The sequence below is a fragment of the Pelecanus crispus genome, chromosome 11 (genome assembly GCF_030463565.1).
Source record: "Pelecanus crispus isolate bPelCri1 chromosome 11, bPelCri1.pri, whole genome shotgun sequence".
NCBI lineage: Eukaryota > Metazoa > Chordata > Aves > Pelecaniformes > Pelecanidae > Pelecanus > Pelecanus crispus.
The window spans coordinates 12,561,806-12,585,330 of NC_134653.1; the positions used below are offsets into that span (position 1 = coordinate 12,561,806).

At 39.7% G+C, this 23,525-nt stretch overlaps 2 protein-coding genes across 6 annotated transcripts; one reads left to right on the plus strand and one right to left on the minus strand.

The window, feature by feature from the left end:
- The first annotated feature begins 430 nt into the window (after positions 1-430).
- On the plus strand, positions 431-7,410 carry BFAR (bifunctional apoptosis regulator). Of its 5 annotated transcripts, none has more exons than XM_075718442.1 (8): positions 431-455; positions 2,015-2,343; positions 3,214-3,415; positions 3,812-3,981; positions 4,640-4,784; positions 5,036-5,206; positions 5,732-5,934; positions 6,843-7,410. In XM_075718442.1, exons 2-8 carry the CDS (start codon positions 2,078-2,080, stop codon positions 7,033-7,035), a joined length of 1,350 nt encoding a protein of 449 aa, XP_075574557.1. In that variant the 5' UTR covers positions 431-455; positions 2,015-2,077; the 3' UTR covers positions 7,036-7,410. The 5 variants fall into 5 exon arrangements, with proteins under 5 accessions (XP_075574557.1, XP_075574555.1, XP_075574553.1 ...); XM_075718440.1 differs by lacking the exon at positions 431-455 and adding an exon at positions 749-777; XM_075718438.1 differs by lacking the exon at positions 431-455 and adding an exon at positions 784-941.
- PLA2G10 (phospholipase A2 group X) lies at positions 7,402-21,710 on the minus strand. Its single transcript, XM_075718444.1, has 4 exons — positions 21,650-21,710; positions 14,811-14,976; positions 11,914-12,020; positions 7,402-9,293 (listed from the first exon to the last, which is right to left on the minus strand). The coding sequence occupies exons 1-4, from the start codon at positions 21,708-21,710 to the stop codon at positions 9,148-9,150; spliced, it is 480 nt and encodes a 159-aa protein (XP_075574559.1). The 3' UTR covers positions 7,402-9,147.
- Positions 21,711-23,525: the final 1,815 nt, after the last annotated feature.

Below are 23,525 nucleotides of genomic sequence, written 5' to 3' on the forward strand. Positions count from 1 at the left end.
CAATTCTCACGACTATGGAAGTGAGCGTATTAAGAAAAATGTGAGTGTAGTAGTGTTGCTGCCTGGTAATTTTAAAAGCTTTGAAATACAACGCTTAAAGATAGAAAAGAAAAGGGCTCTGCTCGTACAGACTGTATCGATAAGCTCGCGGCTGCTGCTCAGCCCCTCCCTACCGGCGTGCCCTGCTCACTCCGGGGCCTGTCGCAGGACCGGGGAGCGCAGCTCTCCGCCCGCGGGCCCGGCGGGGCGCGGAGAGGCCGCTGGCAGCCCCCCCCCCCCCCCCCGCCGAGACGCCTCTCAGCCGCGCTTCCCGTGGGGCGAGGGGCGGTGGGAAGAGCCGGGGCAGCCCCCGGCGGAGCGGCGCTAGGGCTGGGCGCGCCCCGCGGGGCGCTGGCGGCGGCTGTGCGGAAGCGGCGGCGGAGGCCGCGGGGCGAGGGGACCGGGGCGGCCGGCGGGTGAGTCGGGCGGGGCGGCGCGGCCCGCCTCGGCCTCTTGCCTGCGGCCGGCGGGGCTGAGGCTGGGCAGGCCGGGCTGGGCTGCCGCGGAGCCGCGGCCTGGGCGTGCTGCCTGGTGGCGCTGCGCTGCGCTGCGCTCCCCTCCGCTGCTGGGAGCGGGGGAAGGGGTGGGCTGCTGACCCCTCCGAGAGGGGCCCTGCCGTGCCTGCGGGCGGGGAACGACCCTCGCGTCGCTGCGGGCCGAGCCCTCCGTGCCTCGGCTTCGGTAGCGGCGCAGAGGGGAGGAAGTAGGCTGAACTTGGAGGAGGCAGGAGAGCAACTAGTAAGCTTTCTGCTTCTGACCCTTCTGTTATTTGGTGCAGAGACTGTGGCGAAATATTCTTGCACGCAAAGAAATCCCGTTGCCGCTCTCTTCCAGAGAACTAGAAGAATGTTCTTAGGTGCAAAACCTTGTTTTTATTTCTCCTCTTCCAAGTGATGTTTCAGGTTTGTCTTTTAGAAAGCCAACAGTCTTTGCTTTGCTGGGAAAAGACACGTTTGTAAGCGGATTGAGGATCCTAGTAGCACTATCGGTTTGTATTTTTGTACTGCCTGTAAATTTTTTTTTAATTTTTTACTCTTTACGAACTTGCGTGCTTACCTCTTTGTGCTTGATCTGGATGGAAAGGTGGTAACTTCGTAGTAAGCAGGAGCCACATGGTGGAGAGTGTAAGCATATTTTGCTTTGGTAGTGCCTGAGGAGAAAATTGTGTAGTTTTTGATAGCTTCTAACTTAACGTGACTGATGAGTGAGTGATCTGGATCAATGTTTTTCTTAAGAAAAGATAGATACAGCCATCTGAGGGAATATAATAGGAGCATCAAGCAAATAGGTTTGTATTTTTGGTAAGCTTGGCGAACTTAAACTCTTCTCATTTGTACATTTTCTGAAATACTAGCAAAGAGTAATTACCAGTAAAGTTAATACGGAGTTCAGTCCTTCACTGAGATGGCAAACAGACCAACCTCTTATACTTCTGAAGCATAAGACTTTGTGGATAAATTTTTTTTTTAACATTGCCCAGCAATGTCTAGTATTGACCTCTGTTAATAACGTTTTACTCCATATGCTTGGAAAGGATAGTGATGGAGTAAATTAGATCATTATGTTATACTGGTGTTTTGTCTTTGTATCATCTGATGGTATTTTCTAATGATTTTTTTTTTTTGATTGGTGTCTTTTAGTAAAACTTTGATTAAAGATGCTGTCAAAAGCAATCTGAATCGTAGTTAGTGAGGTTTTTTGTTTCATTTTCGTGTGTTATGTAATACAGGAAAAGAAAATATAGGGAGATTGAGCCTGGCTGTTTACATCTAGAATCTGGTTTTGATTGTAGCTTGCAATGAGCATGTTGTTGTGAAAGTAGAAGATTGTGTTTCATTCTGGGGAGAGCTAAGCTAGTTAAAAAGTTTAAAACCATCAGAGCAACAAAAGAATTACAATGATAAATTATACTGCTTGCAATTCTAAACTCTATAGTAACTTTTTTCTTGATGAGGTTTATCTTGCTGCTTTGCAGAAGTAATGCCTTACCTGGTTTGAAGATCTAAGAGCTTTCTGTTTGCATAAGGCATAAAAGAAAATGGAAGAAGATGAGACTTTACAAGGTGAAACGGAGGTGGCAAAAGTTGAAACGCACGCTACTCCCGAGATGGGTCGGCGGATATCAGTTAGTGAGTTCCTTTGCCACTGCTGTTACGACATTCTTGTCAATCCCACCACCCTGAACTGTGGGCACAGTTTCTGTAGACATTGCCTTGCCTTGTGGTGGGTATCATCCAAGAAGAATGAATGCCCTGAATGCAGAGAAAAATGGGAAGGATTCCCCAAAGTCAACATCCTCCTCAGGTGAGTGTACTATGCCATTTTGGATTTCTAAACCCGCTGAAATTAGTTGTCTGGTTTCTTAAGTTTGCTGCAGATTTTTGCAGCTTATTGGTAATCTGAACTGTCACAGGGATGTTTAAATCCTCAAGTCTTTCATGTTCTGCACCAGTTCCGAACTGTTCAAGCACATTTTTCTGCATGGAACTAAGGGGTGGGTTGGTTGGGGTTTGTTTTGTTTTGTTTTGTTTTGTTTGGGGTTTGTTTTTTTTTTTTCCTCCCTTCTGAATTTTTGGGGGGATTGAGACGAGGGATCCTTTTTTAGTATTGAGACACTTGCATCTTTTAATACAGCAGGTTGTTTCCTAATAATTCTAAGTTAGAATGATCTGTGATAATTGTGTAATTATTTCTGTAATAGGAATTATTTATAGGAGTGAATGTGATCTTATTGTAGAACAAAGCTAGAAATATCAATTTGCTGTCTTGAATTATTAACACAAGAACTTGTGGGTAATACTTTATCTTAGGTTAATAATATTTTAATAAATAGATGGTAGGATTGATGGTACGCTTTTATTTTGTCTTTTGCTTAGCATTTTTGAATAATCAGGGCTTGCCAGTAGCACACACAATTCTAGTTTTAGATAAGAAATAAGGATTTTTATTTTTTTAATGTGATATTTTAACTTCCTCTGTCTTTAGAAGCTAAGGAAAATGTTGTTTGGAAGTAACTGGTTTAAGTTTAACTAAGTATTAATAACTAATGTTTTCTTCCTTTCAAAGATGACACTCTTTAGTAGAGGCTGGAAAACAAAAATCCAAAAATTAGTCCCTTTTCTGAATGTTAAGCCTCAATGGTTATAGTACAATGACAAATATTTTTCCCATTAGGGATGTTATTGAAAAGCTATTTTCTGATGCCATTGAACAAAGAAAAGAAGATATTCAGCAAAGCAGTGATGTAGCACGCAGCTTAGCAACCTTCCAAAAATATGGGAATGACCAGATCCCTACAGTTCCGAACACAGGAAGAATTAATCCTCGAGGAGGAGGGTTTTTCTCAGGCGTTCTGACAGCTTTAACTTGTGTAGCAGTAAGTTTTATCTGGTTGGTTTTCCATATTTACTTAATTAAGCATGCAATCAAATATACTTAAGTTACATGCATATAAAAAAGATTGTCAGCACAGAAGAGACTTCAGCTGAGCAGAGTAAATAAGGTAGCATTCAGAATTGTCTGTCAGGAACTCCAATTGCAATATACAGCAAACGGAAGTTAGACGGACTGGGTAAAACTTCAAGGTACTTTCTTATAACCTGAATATTTTAGGGTCCATAAAATGGAAGATTCTACATGTCAAGCCCCTTAAAGTGTGTTTATTTGTATCATTAATGTATTTGCTTTGCAGGTAAATAATATCTTTTTTTTTATTTTTCTCCCCCCCCCCCCCCTTTTTTTTTTTTTTTTTTTTTTAAAAATCTACCTATAGGTAGTTCTACTTGGATATCACTGGAGTAGCAGAGAATTTGAAGAAGATCTTCTTGTCCACAAGCCTGTGATGAAATGGACTGCTGAGGAAGTGATACTTTGGCTAGAGCAGCTGGGCCCATGGGCTTCCCATTATAAAGAAAGATTTTTACTGGAGAAGGTGAATGGAAGGTGAGAGGCCTCATTGTCAAGAACAGCTATCATTTGATTGGACTGCTGGATAGCTTTCATTAAAGATGATACATTGTGAAATGACTGTACTTCGTTCCGTAGATTGTGGGAATATTCTGTTGATGTATCAGAATAAAATTCAGGGGAAGTTTTAACACTTGTAGTTGAAAAATTTAGTAGTAGATACTAAGCAAGCTAACTGAGAATTCTCTAAGGATTTTTTTAAATGCTGACAATGCAAACTGAAATGATACTGAAAGTAAAACTCTACTAATGTATTATCCACCCCTCCTACCTTTTCTTTCTTGTGAAAATATGCATATGGTATATGCATTGTTGCATTCCACCCAAGAGCTCTAGGTTTGATTTCAGGAGACCAGACTAGATCTGTGAAGTACTGAAGAACTGTGTTCAATAATAGCCAACAAGCTGATAAATTTGCATGCTGAAAGCAGGCAAGAGAAAACTTGAAAAGAAGGATATTTAAAACCCAGGCTCTGAGATGCAGTTGACTCAGAACACTTGATACGGAGTGTAATCCAAAAGGTGATACCTTCTATCAGTAGCTTATTGTTTCAGTATGTAATCGCTAACTTGTTAGTCGTATCTTTTTGGTGAAGAGGCACTGTTTACCTTCTGTATTCTTCTGGTTTTGTAGACTCCTTCTAACACTGACAGAGGAGGATTTCACAAAAGAGCCTTATAGTATAGAGAACAGTAACCATAGAAAAGCTATTATTGCAGAACTGGAATGTGTGAAGACTTTAGGCGTTAAACCACCACAGAACCTTTGGGAATATAAGGTAAATTTGATATAAAGTCTGTCGTGTATATTAAGTATTTTTCAAATAATATCCTTAAAAGAAAATTGTCTTAAAGCCAGGAGGAGTGTTAAGGTAGTAGAATTACCCTTGTAAAAACTGCTCAGTTTAATGAACTGTTGTATTTGAAAAATGATCCTTTGAAAAATGTTTGTCAGAAAACTCAAGAACTGGCATGTCCCTTTCATTTTATTTTTTGATTGTTTGAAACTTGATAATTTTGTACCTTTCAGGCAGTAAATCCAGGAAAATCCCTCTTTCTTCTGTATGCACTGAAGAATTCTCCAAGACTCAGTATGTTATACCTGTATTTGTTTGATTATGCAGAAGCTTTCCTACCTTTCATCCACACAATTTGCCCTACGCAAGAAGACAAGTATGAAGATATTGTCACAAAACTACTAGTAAGTGTTCAAAACATTAAATATGCTTCTTGCTTTAGTTACAAGCATTTTAAGACTAGCAGCAAAAAACCCATGATGTAATTATTCACCATTTCATCTCTTTGAAATACAACTTAAAAAAGTCCTACGAAGTAAGTGGTTCCTTGATTTTGTGATCACCAGTGTTTGAAGTATGTGATCACCAGTGTTGTGACAGTGACCTTTAATAAGATTGATTTAAGGCTTTTAAGACTTTAAATCTGTGAAACTAATTTTTTTGAAGTTCACATGACTATAGAAAGGCTGTTCACTCAAAATGCCTGTATTTTAACAAATGCCATTATAAGGTCTGTTTGTATGGTTTTATTCTAATCTAATAGAAATCACTGGGTTAAAGTATTATCTACCAGAAAGTATAGTGAAGATAAATTACTGCTTTCAATGTGTGAAAAAAACAAATTTTCAACAAAAGAGTAGTGGAAATAAGCCAGTAATGTGCCTGTTTAATAGGAAATTGATTAACAGTTGTCTTATCCTAATTTACAGGACCTTAAAGATCCTTCTTGGAAACAGTGGAGAGAATTCATTGTAAAGTATTTATTTTTGCCATACCAGTTGATAGCTGAATTTGCTTGGGATTGGCTGGATGTGCACTACTGGACATCAAGATTTATAATTGTAAATGCTATGTTGCTCTCTGTTCTGGAATTATTCTCCTTTTGGAGGCTCTGGTCAAGAAGAGAGTTGAAGTAAGTCTTACCGAGCTTGTTGAAGAGGGTAGGGAGTACGTGGCCTTATAATTAGAAAGTAACAGTCTTACAATTTCACAGTTGCTCTCTGAAATGACAGTGTCTAACCAGAACTCTGAGGTTAATAAGAACATGTGAATCTGAATCTGCACATACCCTAGTACTCACTCTTGAATATCTTTATTTCTGTGAATACTTGAAAGGGTTTCTAGAAGCTGGTTTTACTGATCAGATGTAGCAAATGTAGTAATGGTAATAAGCATGTTCTTAACCATTGGGTAAATATTAACTCTTACCTTGAGAATTGCCTTTTATGGTAACTGGTATTAGCTGTCAGCTGAGAACTAAATACGTAAGATTTTGTCAGGATATGCTTACAATACAGTTATTAAAGGATGAGTCCTCAGGATCATAAATTAAGTTACACTGATACTATTTCTGATAGGTGGTCAAAATTGCTGTTTTCAGTTACGTGTGTTAGCTTTAATTCAAGCATATTAATACTACTTCATAATTGCAGTGATATTTTATTTATAGATTTTAGAACTTGCATAGGAGAAAATCTTTGTTTGGTGTATACTGGGTTTTCATTTTCTCTGCCAGCAGCTAGGGGGCAGAACATGTTCAAAAGAGAACAGGCTACATGGAAATAATCTAGGACAAATCTGGAATTTGACCACTTTAACTTACTGTGCTTTGTGGTCTGAATAAATTGACTTAATGCTTCCTCATATAAAATCTAGTATTACTGTATTTCAAGAAAGTTCTTCTGGAGTGCAAAATGGCATTTTACAGGTACCTGAGTAAGTGCTAAATAATTTGAGGCTACAGCACATACTAGCTTTTCTTAGGATGCATAAAAACAAAATGGAAAGTTACTCTAAGTCTCTCCCTCTCCTTTTTCACAGGACTCTTCCTCACAGAATGTGGAGGCATTTCTGGAAAGTCTCAACCCAGGGTCTTTTTGTTGCCATTTTTTGGCCTTTTATTCCTCAGTTTGTTTGCAATTGTTTGTTTTACTGGGCCTTGTACTTTAACCCAATTATAAACATTGATCTTGTGGTTAAAGAAGTAAGGCGTCTGGAGACACAAGTGCAGTGACTGGCATTGGAACTTTTGAGCTGTTTAGCTTCTAAAAATGGACATTTGAAATAAGCTTTGCTTTTTTTTCTTCTTTATATATGTGGCAGTGAAAGTGGTGGATTATGTTAATTTAAACACACAAAAAAGCCTTAAGGTAAGTTACTCTTACACCAGCTGATTCCAACTCTGAGGATGGGCTTTAGTATCCAAAAGGAATTTTCTATTGGGAAAGAAAAAATTACATTCCTAATTTAGCCATGTAAAACTTACACAGTCATGTCACCCTATTTTTGAGCAAATAAGACCTCTGTATTTTGTCCTGAGCATTCTGGTTATTTTCAAGCCTGCCTTAAAATCAGTGTCTACTGAACAGCTACAGTGATTTTTTTTTTTTTTTTTTCCTTTAAAACTTGGCATTTCATACCAGCAGTGTGTTCCTCAACTTAAGTTTGCCAAAGCTCTTCCTGGATAGGCTTGATATTGAAAGTACTTCAGTGTTTTCAGTCTTCTTTGCATGTAAAGTTGTGACTGTTAAATACACAGTCTCACAGTAGAGTTTGTTCTACAATTCCCTCTGTTGAATGCAAAGACTGCTTGAGTTTTCTTGTCTTTTAGAAAACGTGATTGCCATTCAAAATTTTTTTACTCGGATCAGTTAGACTTCATCAATAGCTTCTTTAATGCTCTCCTCTTGAAGTCTGTTGCTAATTCTTAAATTCAGGGTTATCCCTTAAAAGGATTATTTTGGAAAAATGACCTTACACTGTAATTACATCTTACTGCAATATAATGTGTGTATTTAGATCTGTGAGCAAATAATGACTGGAAAGTTACTTTGTATAATCAGGATTGCCATTTGTTAATGTATGGGTTTTGACTGAAGCAAAAGTTAAATTTTTCAAGAGCTTTGTCCCCTTGCATTCTACATTGTTTTGGTTTTTTTTTCATTTGTATCATTTGCCTATGAACATTTTAAAGATTAAAGATCTCTTTTGAAATCTTCGTCCTTCCTACAGAAGTGTTGTTTGGGTTGGTTTTTTTTTTTAATATTGAAGTACTTGTCATTAGCTTTGACATGTGTAAATTTGTTCTGTAGCCCTGCAGCTTTAAGTAAGTGAGGTGGGTGAAAGTAGACATTAAACAGTCCTGTTTCTTAAACTGTTAAAATTAGTAGCTGTGAAAAAGTGTATTATTCAGCAATTTGTGTTAACTGATCTCTCTTCCTAAAAGGTTTCAAAAAACTATGAAGTGACCCTAGCTAAAACCATCTTTACATCCTTACGAGGTGTATACACTTCTGAACTTTGCAAACTCATGCTGTCCAAGATCTAACACTTACGGGAAAGGCAGTTGGTGCCAGTAACTGCTACTTTTTTCATGTATCTGTCTTGGTGATGGTTTGCATTTGCACTTTTAAATCTGTGTCTGAAGTTTTAAGGGTAGAACTTGTCCCTGTGCCTACAGGAAACTCAAGGTGTACATAGAGTAAGGAGCTTGAGCCATATCAAATGAACAACTTTTTAGAAAACTGTATTTAAAAAGCAATACTAGAAAAGAAAAATAATTATATTAGGCATTTTTTAATACAGGTAGAACTATTTAAGGTGAATGAGAAGCAAAAGATAAATTAGGCTTCATAGTAAGTGTTTAATATAGATGAGAGGGCTCTTTGTGCTGACACTGTCACCTCACGCATTTCTTCCGGTCAGTTCAAAGTTAACAAGTGTGAAGGTAAATGTTAGTGGAAAAGTTTGATTTGTATTTTACAGCCAGTGGAGGGGGGATTAAAAATTTACAGTGAACAATATTTATGAATCTGAAAAATCTGTGAATCTGAATATAAATTAAATTAATTTTAAGTCAGTTACTCCTTAAGCTGATAAACTCAAATTCCTATTTAGTCAATAAAAGCTTACACAGAACTAATGAACTTGCTTTTAGTCCATGCACTGTAGAAGGTAAAGGAGAGGATAAATATTTACTTTGGCCGTTCTGGGGTGAAGAGGCTGAGGTGGCAGGAAGGAGGATCAAAAAAGGGGAAGATCATTTGTTGCCACTAATGTGACAAAAAAATAAGTAATTTTAGATTTAAATACCTACAGAGTTTTCATAAAGACCGATGTTGTATAGCTAATATCTACACAAAGGCTGAATCTCACCACACATAAAGTCTGGCCACAAAAGGTATTTTGTGTGATAGGGAGCTTTAGAAAAACATTTGGCAGCTTCACGGTCACATTCACATGCCATTTTTTGACATTTGTCTTCTAGTGATTCTGAAAGAAAATACAGTAAGTTTGATGTTAGTCTGAAGTAATTAACAAATATCAAATGGAATACCAAGAATTTCTACCTCGCGTTCCATGTTTGCTGTGTAAATGGCTCTTACGTTTCAAGAGTCATAGGAACTGTACTGAGCTTTAGTGAGACTTAAGAGTTCTTTTGTGTTCTTTAGGCAGAGCTCCTTGCTAGGACATCTTAGCAACAGAGAAGATACAAGCATGGTTTGGTTTAGCAACAGTTGATAATCAGTGGAACTATCTTGGCAGGTGAAAATATAATAATTGGATAAAGCCTTAAATACTCTTCTTGACTTTCTTTAATAAAATAACTGTTTCCTCTTTAGAAAGTGGTATGTGACCCTCCCTGCCCACCCTGTTGCTCTAGCGAAACTTGAGTTTGGGAAGATATTTTCCATTTCGCATATGCTTTAATTTACTAAAGGATGTAGCATTAAAATTATATATGTGAAATAAGGGATGCAAAGATGTTCCATGTTCAGCTTAAATCGCCCACCTTTTTTCATTAAGGCATTCAGTAAGAAGTTAGGTAAAGTGTGTTTAAGGATGATAAAATCCATGTCTGCCCATACTTGTTTTATAATTGTAGTGTTGTAACTTAACAGATTTCTTGGCATGAGCGTTTCTTCTTGGCATGAACATTTTCTACAGCAACATATTTTGGTTTTATTGTGCCAACCCAGAAATGTGTGTTTTTTCTCTCTGCAACTGTCTGTAAACTGAAAAATCCTTGACTGTATTTTGTCTGAGTATTTAACATTTTGAAAGCTTAGCTGAATCTCTGCTTGAGATTTGTCTAGGAGCAGAACAAGTGTTCAGTTTTGTGAATAAACTCAAATTCTGCTATGAAATGGAAGTGTTCTTAATGTACATATGTTGATGCTGCAACTAGCTACCTTAAGAACTACTCAGTAGCATAAAAAACATGATAGGAATAACACCATCAACCCCCCCCCCCCCCCCCCCAAAAAAAAAAAAAAAAACCACCAACACAAAACCCATTAACTGAGAAGAACTATTTCTTCTCTTCTTACTGCTCCAAACTTAATCTTCCCCATGGTATACCAGGGTCTTTGTTTCAGCTTTGTTTTTTGATGACATGTCTACTATCTTGGCCAGTATTTTAAAATGTTGTCAGCTTCTGGACTGGAACAGGAGCAGAACCTTTACAGCCAAATATAGGTGGACGGTAACTTGATAGTTAATTGGGTAGTTTGAGAGAGCAGACTCTTAGTACTTCGGGAGCAGAGGAGGAAATTAGCAAGTAGAGATTCTGCATGAGGTAGACACTTGGGTAAAGTAAAGGAGGAAAGGAAATACTGTCAAAAACTTTTATTTGATTTCAGGTCAGGCAAATTCTAAATTGAGTTATGAAGTGAGAGTTTTTTGTGTTTTCTCTGAATGGCCTACTGTGTTGCCTTCAAACTATGGTAGTCAGAAACTCAGACTCATTGTAACCAATATAAAGGTCTGCATTTTTATGGTGCAAGTAATAAGCAATTCTCAAGCTGATTAACATTCTAGGTAGTAGCATAAAATTACATGCAGAGTAGCTTTGACTTAGCACCTGATTTAAAAAAACAAAACAAAACCTAACAAGAAGAAGAAAAAACCCTGCAAATTTTGGGAGCTTGTGAGAAGTTAGAGTTTCAAAAAGTCTTAGAAGTGTATTGGAAAATACTTGCTAAAATGTAGGGAGTTGTGAACAAATAATGTAAAAGAAATGCTGTTTTTTCCTGTTAAATGTTTTTTGATTGTTTCTTTGTAATCTCTTTGTCCTTCTCTTTTATACTATAGCATGGCAAGTATCTTATATTCATATTTCAGAGCAAGCGAACAAAATTTATCAGGATGCGGTCAGCCATCTGTTGCAACCTGTACGTTAATTATGTAAATAAATATTTTCAAATTAACATTTTATGGCTTGTGGACATGTTACTTCCATAAATAAACATACTCATCAAATATTTTATTACCTCAGTGTTTGAAATTGTAAGTTGTAATTGTGAATTCATTCATAAATTGCAGCCACTAGCAGTGGGTTGTGCAACTGATCGGGGATAAGTATGCCAAAAACTCATCCATCATAAACTTATAAATGGTGTGAAGTATTTTCTGCTAAGTATAAAAAGGTCCTTTTTAAACAGTTGTAATTGTCTCACCTATTTGTAGTTGTTCTCCAGTTGGAGACCCACAGTGAGTAGCATAACATGAGTTCCTCAACACATGTAAATGCTGAGTAAAAAGGGAGTTTTTTTGGTAGTGTTTTCTGAAAGGGTAATAGAAGCTTGTAGATCAGAATTTTGTTTGCTTATGTATGTCAGTAGGTGGGGATTAAGAAGAAACTGCATTTAGTTGATCGGCATAGCTGTGCTTTCTGGAGGCATAGCTTGCCCTGACAGAAAAGTCACAAAAGGAAGGATGGCAAAATAATTTTACTGTTAATTAACAAAAAAAAATGTTTAAATGTTTTTCTGTTAAGTCAATGAGACAATCAGTAGAAGTAAAAAAGAAAACCCCAAAACCAACAAAAAAACAACAACCAACCACACCCCGCCCACCCCACCCCCCCAAAAAACTAGAACTGTTCACTCACCACAGATAGCAGTGTTGTCTTCACATTCCCAGTGGTAACTTTCTGTCTTTGGGTGACAACCTGCTTGTTCTGCCTTACCATAGCAGCAGTCATGGTTAAAGCAGCACCTGAGAGTAACAGAAATGGGCTTGCCTTAATTCATACTGTGGTCATTTATGGTCACATAATCTGGATGGGTTTTATCAGCATGTTTCTACAGGCTGTGAAATAACAAAACGGTCAACATACGTGAACGTACGAACAGTTGCTCAGGAATCAAAACAAGGTAATCGTTTAATAGATCACCTGGAAAAAATTATTACTCTCTCATGTAATCAATGATGAGGAAAATGTCAGATGCACATTGATCTAGTTGAACTTCTTCACAGATGAAAATACAAAGAATCTTTAAAGCATTCTCAGTTTTAAACACAATAAACTTTTATGTGGGTATGCCTCCTGCCTAGCCCCTTCCAAGAAAAAGATTAAATGCCAGAATAGTCTGTGAGATAATGATGTATTTTTCTACCAGTTATTGATGCTATTGTAACAGTTACTAACGGGGAAGGGACAAGAAGATTTGTTAGACCATAGCATACTATCATAAATGTTGTCTTATAGTAAAGTCTTTAGATGGTGGCAGAAAAGCTGAGAGCAGGTGAAATGTTCAGGAATAAATAGGCACGGGTACTGCTTAACACCATAATATAACTAAAACTGCTTTTTTTCATTATCATAGGAAAATATGGAAATTTGCCCAAAATGATGATTTCAAAATTGTCCTTGTCATAATTGGGACAATGAATTCATAGACTTTCTATCACATTGTGGAACGGAACAGTACAGGTGAGCACTAATGGTGTATTTTAATGCTTAAAAAAAGAATTACTCTTCTGGTGTAGACTCATTGCAAGCCCAGAAGAGCAAGTGAGGGAGGTAACAAGGATCTGAAATTAGATGGCTTGTAAGTTTTTGCTGCAAACTAACTGTACTCTCTGTATTTTTTTTTTTTTTTTTTTGACTCGGTAGAAGAACCGGGTGTATCCGCAAGCTATTTGCATTTAGTCATTCCGTTTCCTCCTGGTAGCCTAAAACCATCATATTACAGTAGGCACATGATGTTTAGATTGCCTGAGGAATTTGTGTCTGCAATAGAAAAAGTTAATGCTGTGAGCTCTCACTTGCAATTAGTTTTTTCCGATGCTTATTAAATAATTACTTGGTAATTCCACATGACTCTCCATTTAAAGATCCTGCAGTATGTAACAGTTAAACGGCACATGCCTGTGAAGTAGCTCAATACATGTATTTCACGTGTCGAAATAAAAAAAAAAATTGACTTCTAGTGAGTCTTTGTAGCAGCACTAAGGTAAATAAACCAGGAAATACGGCTTCTTTTGCCATAGTGCAGTCTATCTTCATGTGCTTACCAAAATTTTTAGAATTACTTTAGTCCTTTTGTAAGCATTTTAAATAAAAACAGATGCTTAAGGATTTTACATTTTATCTTACGAAAGCAATATATCATTGTGTCCATTTGAAAGTTTATAAGTGGCAGGCAAACATCTAAATTGCAATAACTCTTACTTGAATAATTCCATTACAGATGTTCTTACTTCATATTAATTATTTCTGTGTTTTAACTTGACTTGTTTTCAGGCATAATTCTGAATGTAAACAGCCCACAATGTAGCTCAGAACTTTAAGAAATCAAACTCGGTAAGAATGTTTGTCTCTACATTCAATCGGTGTAATTCTTGATTCTGTTCAAATGCAGTAGAGTAAGTACACTCACTTCTGGCTTGTTCTTAACATTCTGCAGCTATTAAAGCGCAGACCACAAATAGCTAGCTAACCGTGTTTTATGAAGAAGCTTCTACAAAGTGAAAAAATGGCCTACAATGAAAGTTTGGCAAACTGCAGATTCTCCATCATTACCTTTAGGTGTACAGATGACCAGAACTAATAATAGTCCCTTCTTTACGTATGTATTCCTAGTCATTAAAGTAGCAATGACATTCTACAAAATTGTCTTTAAAATAACAGATTACACATACAAAAACTTGAAATATTTAGGCAACGATTCTAAAAGTTTTAGGTCTAATCACAACTAGAATCTTTATTAAAAAAAAAAGACCCACCCAAAAAAAACCCCAGATTTGAATTTTACATATATTCTACCCTAAATGTGAGAACGAGACATTTCTTTTCCTTTCAGTTTACAACGTGTCTGTCTGATACATCAGAACTTGAGATGTCACATATGGTGAGGAAATGTATCATTATAATGATAAACTTGAAAATATAAAACCTTTAACTACTGTAACCATGAAATCATCTTCCTGTCAGCTAATATTCACTTATAAATTAAATTGGTGATAGTCAATATGCTGAGATTTAGTAATAAAGACAAAGGTCTGCTTTTAGAATTACTTGAGTAACAGTTCATAATTCCTTTTATTCAAAAGTTATTTTTCAACAGGCTGAATTTTGCGTCATTTTCTATGTATTATTTTGAATACTAATAAAATGGGATGGATGGCAGTAGAATCAAAAGATTTTTCAATTGCGGGGTTTTTTTAAATTATTTTTATAGATAGCTTGAATGTTTGAGCTTTACAGCTTCTCCAGGAAGACTTCAGTTCTTCAGCTATCGGGCAAACAGCAACAGCAAAGAAACTCAATTGTACTGTGAATTGAATATTAATGCAATGAGAGTTTCAGTTCAAGGCAACTAAGATTCATGTAGTTCTATGGTAACACAGTTTTAATGCTTTAGAGTTTCTCAGCAGTCTGAGGTGTGTTTAAGCTCACTTTCCTCATGGGTGTTAAGTAAGCCTAATTCATATTTTAGTGTTTTTACTCTGTCATCTGCATACATTCAGCATTTAACTACTCAGATGAATAGTTACTCTTACCAGTCTACTCTGTCCTTGGGCCATCCTCTTCCTCCCAGGCCACAGTAGCATCCATAACGTAGGTAGGCAAAAGGAGATCGTCCTGTAGTACATCTAATGGCTCCGGCTAATTCAAGAATTCCTCTTCGATTTCTAAAATGGGCTTCCCCAAGAGCGCCTTTATAAACTGTGGAAGAAAAACTCTTTTATTGCATCAAACATGCAGATATAAACCAGTTTGGTGGTGTTTTTTTTAAACTTTGATAGTGAATGTCAGTACTTGAAAATAATACAGTTTTCTTTTTGGCACTTTGGGGCCACACTGCTTGACCCAGTCCCTTTTTACCCCAATCTGTAGTGAGCAGAATACTGAAAAACATTCTGAATAGCTGCAGTGGTTTCCTCCCATCAAGGCAGCATACAATGGCAGACTTCAGTCATTTCCAGTCTTACAAGTGGCAAGGGCTAGCATGTGTTCTGTGGTCTAGGTCCACTGATCTGCTAAGATTAGATGCCCTAAGTGTTGCAGTATTTTCTCCTTATCATAACATGCAATTTTGCCCATGTTGTTATTTTGTAGAATGTAATGCTTTACATTTGAACAAATATGTTCTCTATGATGGGGTTCCGGTTTTCCTCATTTTTAGACAAAGCAGCCAAATAACTGGTGGGGGTGGTGGGGTGGGTGTAGAGCAGGGAAATGGGCAGGTGCTTGGAGTCATTTCCAGGGAAATTAGAAGAAGGGTTGCTTTTTCTTTTTTTTCCTGTTTCATTTTGTTTGGGTTTTGTTATTGTTGTTTAAGGAATTCTCACCATTATTTCTCCAGAACGAGACTGTATTTAGGAACTTTAACTATCCTGTGTTAGTACTAAAGCAGTATATCCAGGGCAGCAGATAAATGTTGAGACACCAAGTAACTTTTTTTAGGTCTTCAAGTCATCCTTCAGGTTGAGCTAGTGCATCAAAGACCCTGAATGGTAATAGGCAGCATTTCCTTGCAGTGCAGGCTCAAAGCTATTTGCAGCAATTTTGAAGAAGTTGGATGAGTACAAAACAAATTAGTGGAAGGCTGCTGATTAGAGTTGTCTTACTACTTAAACTAAATGATGTATTTTGGTATGAGAACAGTTTACAAACCTTAACTCCCAGTACTGAATACAGACTGGGAAAGACATTAAGCTTTAATAACTGATAGTATCTGTGAGAGAGAGACAGCAGAAAAAATATTTAGGCTTTGTCATTGAAGGCCTTGCTATTTATTTTCCTACAGAATAACTGTATGATTATACAGGTTGTACATAATCTATTATAATAGACTAACTAATAGACTAATATATTATAGTAGATTTTAATGGCAGGTCTGCCAGAAAAATATTGTTCCCAGCACAGCTGAGTAACTTGAAACTCAAAGTGGGATGCTGGTGACCTCCAGCACTCATAATTTCATGAAACAAAGGGATTTAAACACGTCATGAAATCACCTCACTAAGAAATACAATTATTTTATATGTGAGAATGGTAAAAAAAGCTTTAGAAAGAATGTTTGTAGCTAATCCTTACTTATGAAAATGGCTAGGCTTCCTAAGACAATATTCGGTACTTTTCTGACTGGCGACTACTCCCGGATCTTGTTCCCTCCTGCTTTGTGGGTATGTGATATAGGGAGAGGAGAGGATGTTGAAACAAGAGTGCTTAAACTTGCATATGCATTTTTGGCCATTGATTAAAAGCAATTGCATCTTGAGGAATTTAAAAAAGCTTCCTTGGCTATGTAGTCGCTTGCAGTCTCATTTAAAATCTGTTTCATTGGCACTAGAACTTCCTTGCTAAGATAGTGAATAGTATCTACTGTGTCACAGCTCCCATTCCAGGATATTATCTGCTGGTTAGTTACATAGGTTTTATGGTAAGAAGATCCTCTCACACTTTCCCAAAGGGTCCATAAGGTGTACTGGGTGGACTCTTTGGAACCTGTAGTTCTAGGCGTCAAAATAACACGTCGTGGAACTGACACATGATCATCTCCCATTCCGTTGCAGCTCTGAATATATGTTTCAGCTCCAGGTAGCAGAAGCATCCATTTGAGTATAAGCAGATTCTTATCTTTATGAAGTGTTGAAAATACTATCGTTACTGTCAGTACAGGTTCAGTAAATTCCCAGCTGAAGAAAAACTGCAATAAGGCTGCAGCATTATGGGTGACAACTGCTTACACTCCTAAATGTTTAGTAAGATTTGGCTAGACTGTTGTAGCTAGCCAGTAACATCTGAAGGAACCATGTAGTGGTTAATGGCAAAGTTGGGTTTGCTCTGCATGGCAGTAGTGATTCTGAAGAAATCCCTGAAGAGTTTTTACATTGTGTCCCAGTTCCTGGTGACTGGGGAAGGATGGTGTAGGAGAGCTACAAGACAGGAAGAGGAAGCTAAGAATTTCCAAGTCACATTCCTGGCTGCATCAGCAAATTGTTTGCTAACTTTGGACAAATCCCAGTCCCTTGATTTAAATCCATGTAAAGTAGAAGTGATGAACTGTCTACTTCTGGAGTAGCTCAGGTATAAATCTTTAAAACATGCCATGTAAGTTAAAGAAAAGGACGTGAACTTTTTATCCTTGCAATTTATTTGTGTTACAGCATCTGGGCATCCAGGTATAAACCAAGACTGTATTGTACTGTAGATACTCTGAACGTGACTGAAGAAGTCTCTGCCCCAACAGCTTTGTAACCTGAGTTTTTAATAAAAGTGACAAAAGACTGTCCTAGAACACACAGAACTATGGAAACAATAGGAGTATCAGTATGATGATGGTAGCATTACTGTATTAGCAACATAATAAAATTTTCAAAGTATTTTATCAGAACTTCTGTGGAATACAGAGAGTAAAGTGACATTTCTGCATATTTCCAAATGTTTAATGATGAAGGTATGTTTTTAAAATCTTCTGTGTAGTTTTGTTGGGTTTTATGAAGACTTCCCATTTGGGAAGTAAGTACAACTACAGTTATACAATTTGAGTCTAGTCTTGTTACAGCTTTTAATGTTCTTCTAATATTTAATCCCAGTATTTATTGCATAATAGGAATTGGAACTTTGTTCAAGTTTAAACTGTTCTCATTCTTGGAAGAAAACTTTAAAGACATATTTGGGAGAGGGAAAAAAAAAACTCACAAGAGGTAAGTCCATCAGCAAACTCAGATTTAACTGGATGTGATGTTGCTGCTTTAAAAGTAGAGGTTGAAGGGTAACCAAAACCATACCAATCCTAAGGCTACTTTAGGCACCATAAAACAGCAGATGGGGAAAGAAAAAACCCCAAACAAATGTCTTTGTGATTGTAATGAATAAGCCAGAGAGATCAAAAGCCATGAGGTGACTTTCTGAAGACTGAAATTAAATGAACACTAAAGACAGCCTGAGAGCAAGTAACAGTAAGTAATCACATTATATTTGTGTTGTGCTTGATTTTAAAACTGTAATTTCTGTTGCCTAAATTGGAGCCCTGTCATGTTTGGAGAGTTTGAACTTCACCATACTGTTCTTGGTTTGTTGCCTGTATAAGCTCTTGACAGCAGATTGTGCTAAATGCTGTACGTTACTATGTCTTTACAAGATGTTTTCCGCTACACCTTCCTACTCTCCTTTTTTCCTAGTTTTCTGAATAGCTTACAATAGTATTTAAAAATCCAGTCCCTTAAATTTCCATATGCATAGAGGAAAGAAAAACATTTTAGAAACACATTAATTTTTTGTGAAAGGTCATATTTCCCATAACATTTTATTTTTTTGCAATGGGGACAATGCAAACGTAATAATTATTTTTGCAGATATATAAATATATTTTTATTGAGATGCATCACTTTGCATAATTATGATACATAACTACATCAATCATTAGCATCTAATACAGACTATTATGTGGGTTTTAAAGGAAATTTTAAGCCATTCTTTGAAAGACTGAGGCTACAGAAACATTTTTTGGTGTTAAATATGTGTAAGATTTGCTATAGTAATATTTCCTTTGTACAACCATAGTGCTCCAGTAGTTCAGAACTTGAAACCTGGGAATAAGCAGACTTCCTGATGCATCTCCAAGATCTTGCCAGAAGTGGAAACCTTTGAACTGTATGCATTATAGAAACTTTCTTTTTTTTCCTTAGATTTTTACTCTTCTTTCATAAGCCATCAGGAATGGCCTTTTTCCACTTCATCTTGTTGCCTGGACTAGTCATCTGCTATCTCCACAATCTGTGGCCACATGCAAATGTTTTGATACTGTGGACCAAGCATGGAAAAACAGGTAAATTGCATCCATCCTCCTCGCCTACGGAATGGGTGACTCTGATGCCTGACTCAGAGCTATCGGACGCAAGCCAGGCTCTCTGTAATGATCACTCTAGGCTGGCAGAAGCAGTGAAACAGTCTTTCATTGCTTTCCTTAATGTTCTTGCTGAGGTTTGTGCTGTGCAAAGGACGAATTCTGGAGGATAATCAAAATGCAGAAGGAATAATAGGGGCATGCTGAGGTCAGGAAGTAGAATTGGGGCAGTGAGCTTGGTGGGACCTTAAGTTGGCCCCATTATGCAAGCACCTTACCTTACGGTCTTTAATCATGCGATTGCCTTTTCCCCCACTCCCAGACCCTGCTTTGTTCTGTGCACAGAATCTGTTGTAAGAATGAATTGAGGCTCTTGTCCTTAGGATCCTTATTTGCAAGATTTGGTTTGGTGAATTTGCAAGCTGTGTAGGAATGTATTTAAAAAAAAAAAGCGCAAGAAGACAAAAGAGAATCTCTTAATTAAGGCAGCTGAATGCTAGTCTGGAAAACTGGATTTTATCCTTACAGCTATCACAAAGGTTCAGCATGAGGTTAGTTTAATAACTTTAAAACAATGCCTATCGGTGTTTTCTAATAGTATGCTCCCAGCCTGCTGAATGTCCTGGGGCTGGAGTACCAAACTACTGCTATACTCAGAGCCAGGCAAAGTTCCACATAATTGTAAGTAGTTGTAGGTAAAATTGTGTTCTCATGTGTCACCACGGGAACCTAAAATTAGTGGGTGCTTTTTTGTGTCAGCCCACCTACCTATCTGAAAAAGAGGGATGGTAATATAGTTGCACAGAAGTGTGAAAGAATTAAGTGCATTCAGATACTATACTGATGAATACCTCAGAAAACCTATGAGGAAATGGACTGTAAATTATTACAACCAGTCTTTAATACTGCTTAATAAATAGGACATAGGAGACAAAAAAATAATTAAATACTTGCAAAGTGAGTAGTCAGCTATGCTCGGGCATGAGGCAGGGGTCCTTTAATTACATTCTCACATCATAACTCATTCATAAAGACTGACTCATTTTTTCAGAATAACCCAGTTGCGGGTTTGTAGGCAATCTCAGTTCTAGCAGCTCCTAGCTTTTGAACGGCTTCGTAACTTAAGTGCTCTGAGATCGCTTGCCCTGGTACCCACAAGAAGAGTGTGGGTAGATGCATTGGCTTTGTAGAAAGATTATTACTACACGTGCAATCTGCGGTCTGATGTTAAATACTGAGCTTTTTAACACACTCGCATGTTACTGATGAATTTTAAGAAAGTGATGTGAGACCCTCCAGCGAAGCTCCCGTGTTGCACATGGAAGCTGAGCCAGGGCTGAGCTGTCGGCGCAGCTGCAGCCTACGGCTGTGCGCCGGCATCGTGCTGCCTTCCCTGCAGGGGAGTTACACCCCAGTTACGCCTGAGCGCGTACTCCTTCCGACGGCTGAATCATAGAATCATAGAATCGTTTAGGTTGGAAAAGACCTTTAAGATCATCCAGTCCAACCATTAACCTACACTACCAAGTCCACACTAAACCAATCAAGGGTAGACTAGACTAAACCATGTCCTCAAGTGCCACATCTACCCATTTTTTGAACACTTCCAGGGATGGGGACTCCACCACCTCTCTGGGCAGCCTGTTCCAATTCTTGACCACCCTTTCCGTAAAGAAATTTTTCCTAATTTCCAACCTAAACCTCCCCTAGCGCAGCTTCAGCCCATTTCCTCTCGTCCTATTGCTAAGTACTTGGGAGAAGAGACCAACACCCACCTCACTACACCCTCCTTTCAGGGAGTTGTAGAGAGCGATAAGGTCTCCCCTCAGCCTCCTCTTCTCCAGGCTAAACAACCCCAGTTCCCTCAGCCGCTCCCCATAAGACCTGCGCTCCAGACCCTTCACCAGCTCCGTTGCCCTTCTCTGAACACGCTCCAGCACCTCAATGTCTTTCTTGTACTGAGGGGCCCAAACTGGACACAGTGTTCCAGGTGCGGCCTCACCAGCACCGAGTACAGGGGGACAATCACCTCCCTGCTCCTGCTGGCCACACTATTCCTGATACAAGCCAGGATGCTGTTGGCCTTCTTGGCCACCTGGGCACACTGCTGGCTCATGTTCAGCCGGCTGTCAACCAGCACCCCCAGGTCCTTTTCAGCCAGGCAGCTTTCCAGCCACTCTTCCCCAAGCTTGTAGCGTTGCATAGGGTTGTTGTGCCCCAAGTGCAGGACCTGGCACTTGGCCTTGTTGAACCTCATACAGTTGGCCTCGGCCCATCGGTCCAGCCTGCCCAGGTCCCTCTTGCCACGATCATTTCTCCTAGCGCTCCCTCCTCTCCCCCCCGCGCTCCTGCCTTCCCCCAGCCCCAGCCGAGCCCCAGCCCTCTGGGTAGGGAGCGCCCGGAGGAGGCGAGCGCGTCCTGCAGGCAGGGCCCGGGGCGCTCCGCTGCGGGCGGGGAGCTCCCCGCTGCACCGCTCCTCCGGCGCCGGAGCCCGCGCCTGCCCCGGCTGAGCCCCGGCGCCGGGCGCGCAGCGGCTCTACTCACCGGCCGCCAGCAGCAGCAGCAGCGGCAGCAGCGGGGGCAGCGCCGGGCGGCGGGGTCCCATGGGCAGCGCGGCGGGCGGGTCTGCGCAGCTCCGGGGGCAGGCAGGGATGCGGGCTGCCGGCAGCGGCGCCTTGCTCCGGGAGCAGCGTGTGTCGGTGTGAGCCGGGGCAGCTGCGTGCCGGCTATAAAGGGCTGCTTTCTGCCCCGAGTCAGGTCCCCCGGGGGCCAGCGCTGGAGCCCTCGCTCCGCCGCCCCTCCGGCCAGAAGGGAGGGGCCGCCGCTGGGAGAGCCCGGAGAGCGGGGACCCGTCACCCCGCAGCGCGGCCGGCCCCGCCGCCGGGCTCCCGGGAGGGGCCCTCCGCTCCCCTCCCCTCCGCTCTCCTCCCCTCCCCTCCGCTCCCCTCTGCTCCCCTCCGTTCCTCTCCCCTCCCCTCTGCTGCCCTCCGTGCCCCTCCGCTCCCCTCCCCTCCGCTCCCCTCTGCTCCCCTCCGCTTCCCTCCCCTCTGCTCCCCTCCGCTTCCCTCCCCTCTGCTCCCCTCTGCTCCCCTCTGCTCCCCTCCGCTCCCCTCCGCTCCCCTCCGCTCCCCTCTGCTCCCCTCCGCTCCCCTCTGCTTCCCTCCCCTCCGCTTCCCTCCCCTCTGCTCCCCTCCGCTCCTCCGCGACGGACCCGCTCTGGAAGCTGTCATTTCTCTTTGAATTACAGCACTTCCTAGATAATTTGGTCTAGATCTGAAGAGCGAAGATGGCAGGGGACTGTGGTGTAAGTTATTCTAGCGGTTAATTACGACCAGTGCTGAATACGCACACTGTGCCCGTACACTGAATTTGCCAAGCTTCATCTCCCGAGTGCTACTTTTCCTGGAGGACTAAAGAACAACCAACTCCTAAACTGGTTGCAGATATTTGTAGCTTGATCGAAATAACTTTTTAACCTTCCCTCAACCAAAATGGAGTCTTATACCGAGTATTTTTTTGTACGTTGTGTACCCTTCGCATATTTTTTTCATTTTTTCCAACTCTTGTATTATTTTGTAAAACCTACCACTAGATGCCATATTGCCATATTGCAATCACAGTTTCATCGCCCCTCTCAACACAGACAATGCCACTTGCTTTTGTGATTTTTTTCCTTGCTCATATGTTCCAAGTATTTCATCAGACCTTTTATTATTGCACTGAAACCAGTGCACGTCCTGCCAGTTGTTCAAGCAATCAGGATACCCAAAATTTTGGGTATTGATTTATTGTGTGTGTGTGGTTTGTTTTGTTTTCTTCTTTTTTTTTTTTTTTTTTGGCATTATTATATGCCAGGATGTAGTCCCCATTGGATCCCATTGAGTCCTACACTACTAGGATAAGGAAGGAAAGATAAAAGGAAAGGGTTTTTACGGAACTTACCAAGAACTTGTTCTTGATCATGTCATCTTACTATTGGAATGCAGGTGGTAGGTTTTTTTTGTAGGGAATGGTATTTTCATCAAAGAAATAAAATGTTTTTTTATGTGCAATACTGAAGGATAATTCTACTTTTGCATTAAAATGCTCTTGATTTCTGTGTTATATCATTCCTCTTTAATCAGAAGAGAAGTAGAAAATCATAGTGGTCTGATTCCAAAAGACAAAAAGTATGCAAAGAGACCGGATTTGGTTTTGTTATGCTCTCATTAATCCATGCTCTATGAAATGTTTGTGTTGGCACCGAAGTTAGGGTAGTGTGGGATGAATGTGGAAGCATGCCGATTTAAAGTAGGATATTGATATGCCTTTGTACGCCTGATACGCCTTTGTGCAACTACATGCGGGACACCCGAAATGGTATGTTAGCCCAGTCAAAACTGTGCACGGTGCTTGAATAAGCAGAAGGGATGATGGTATG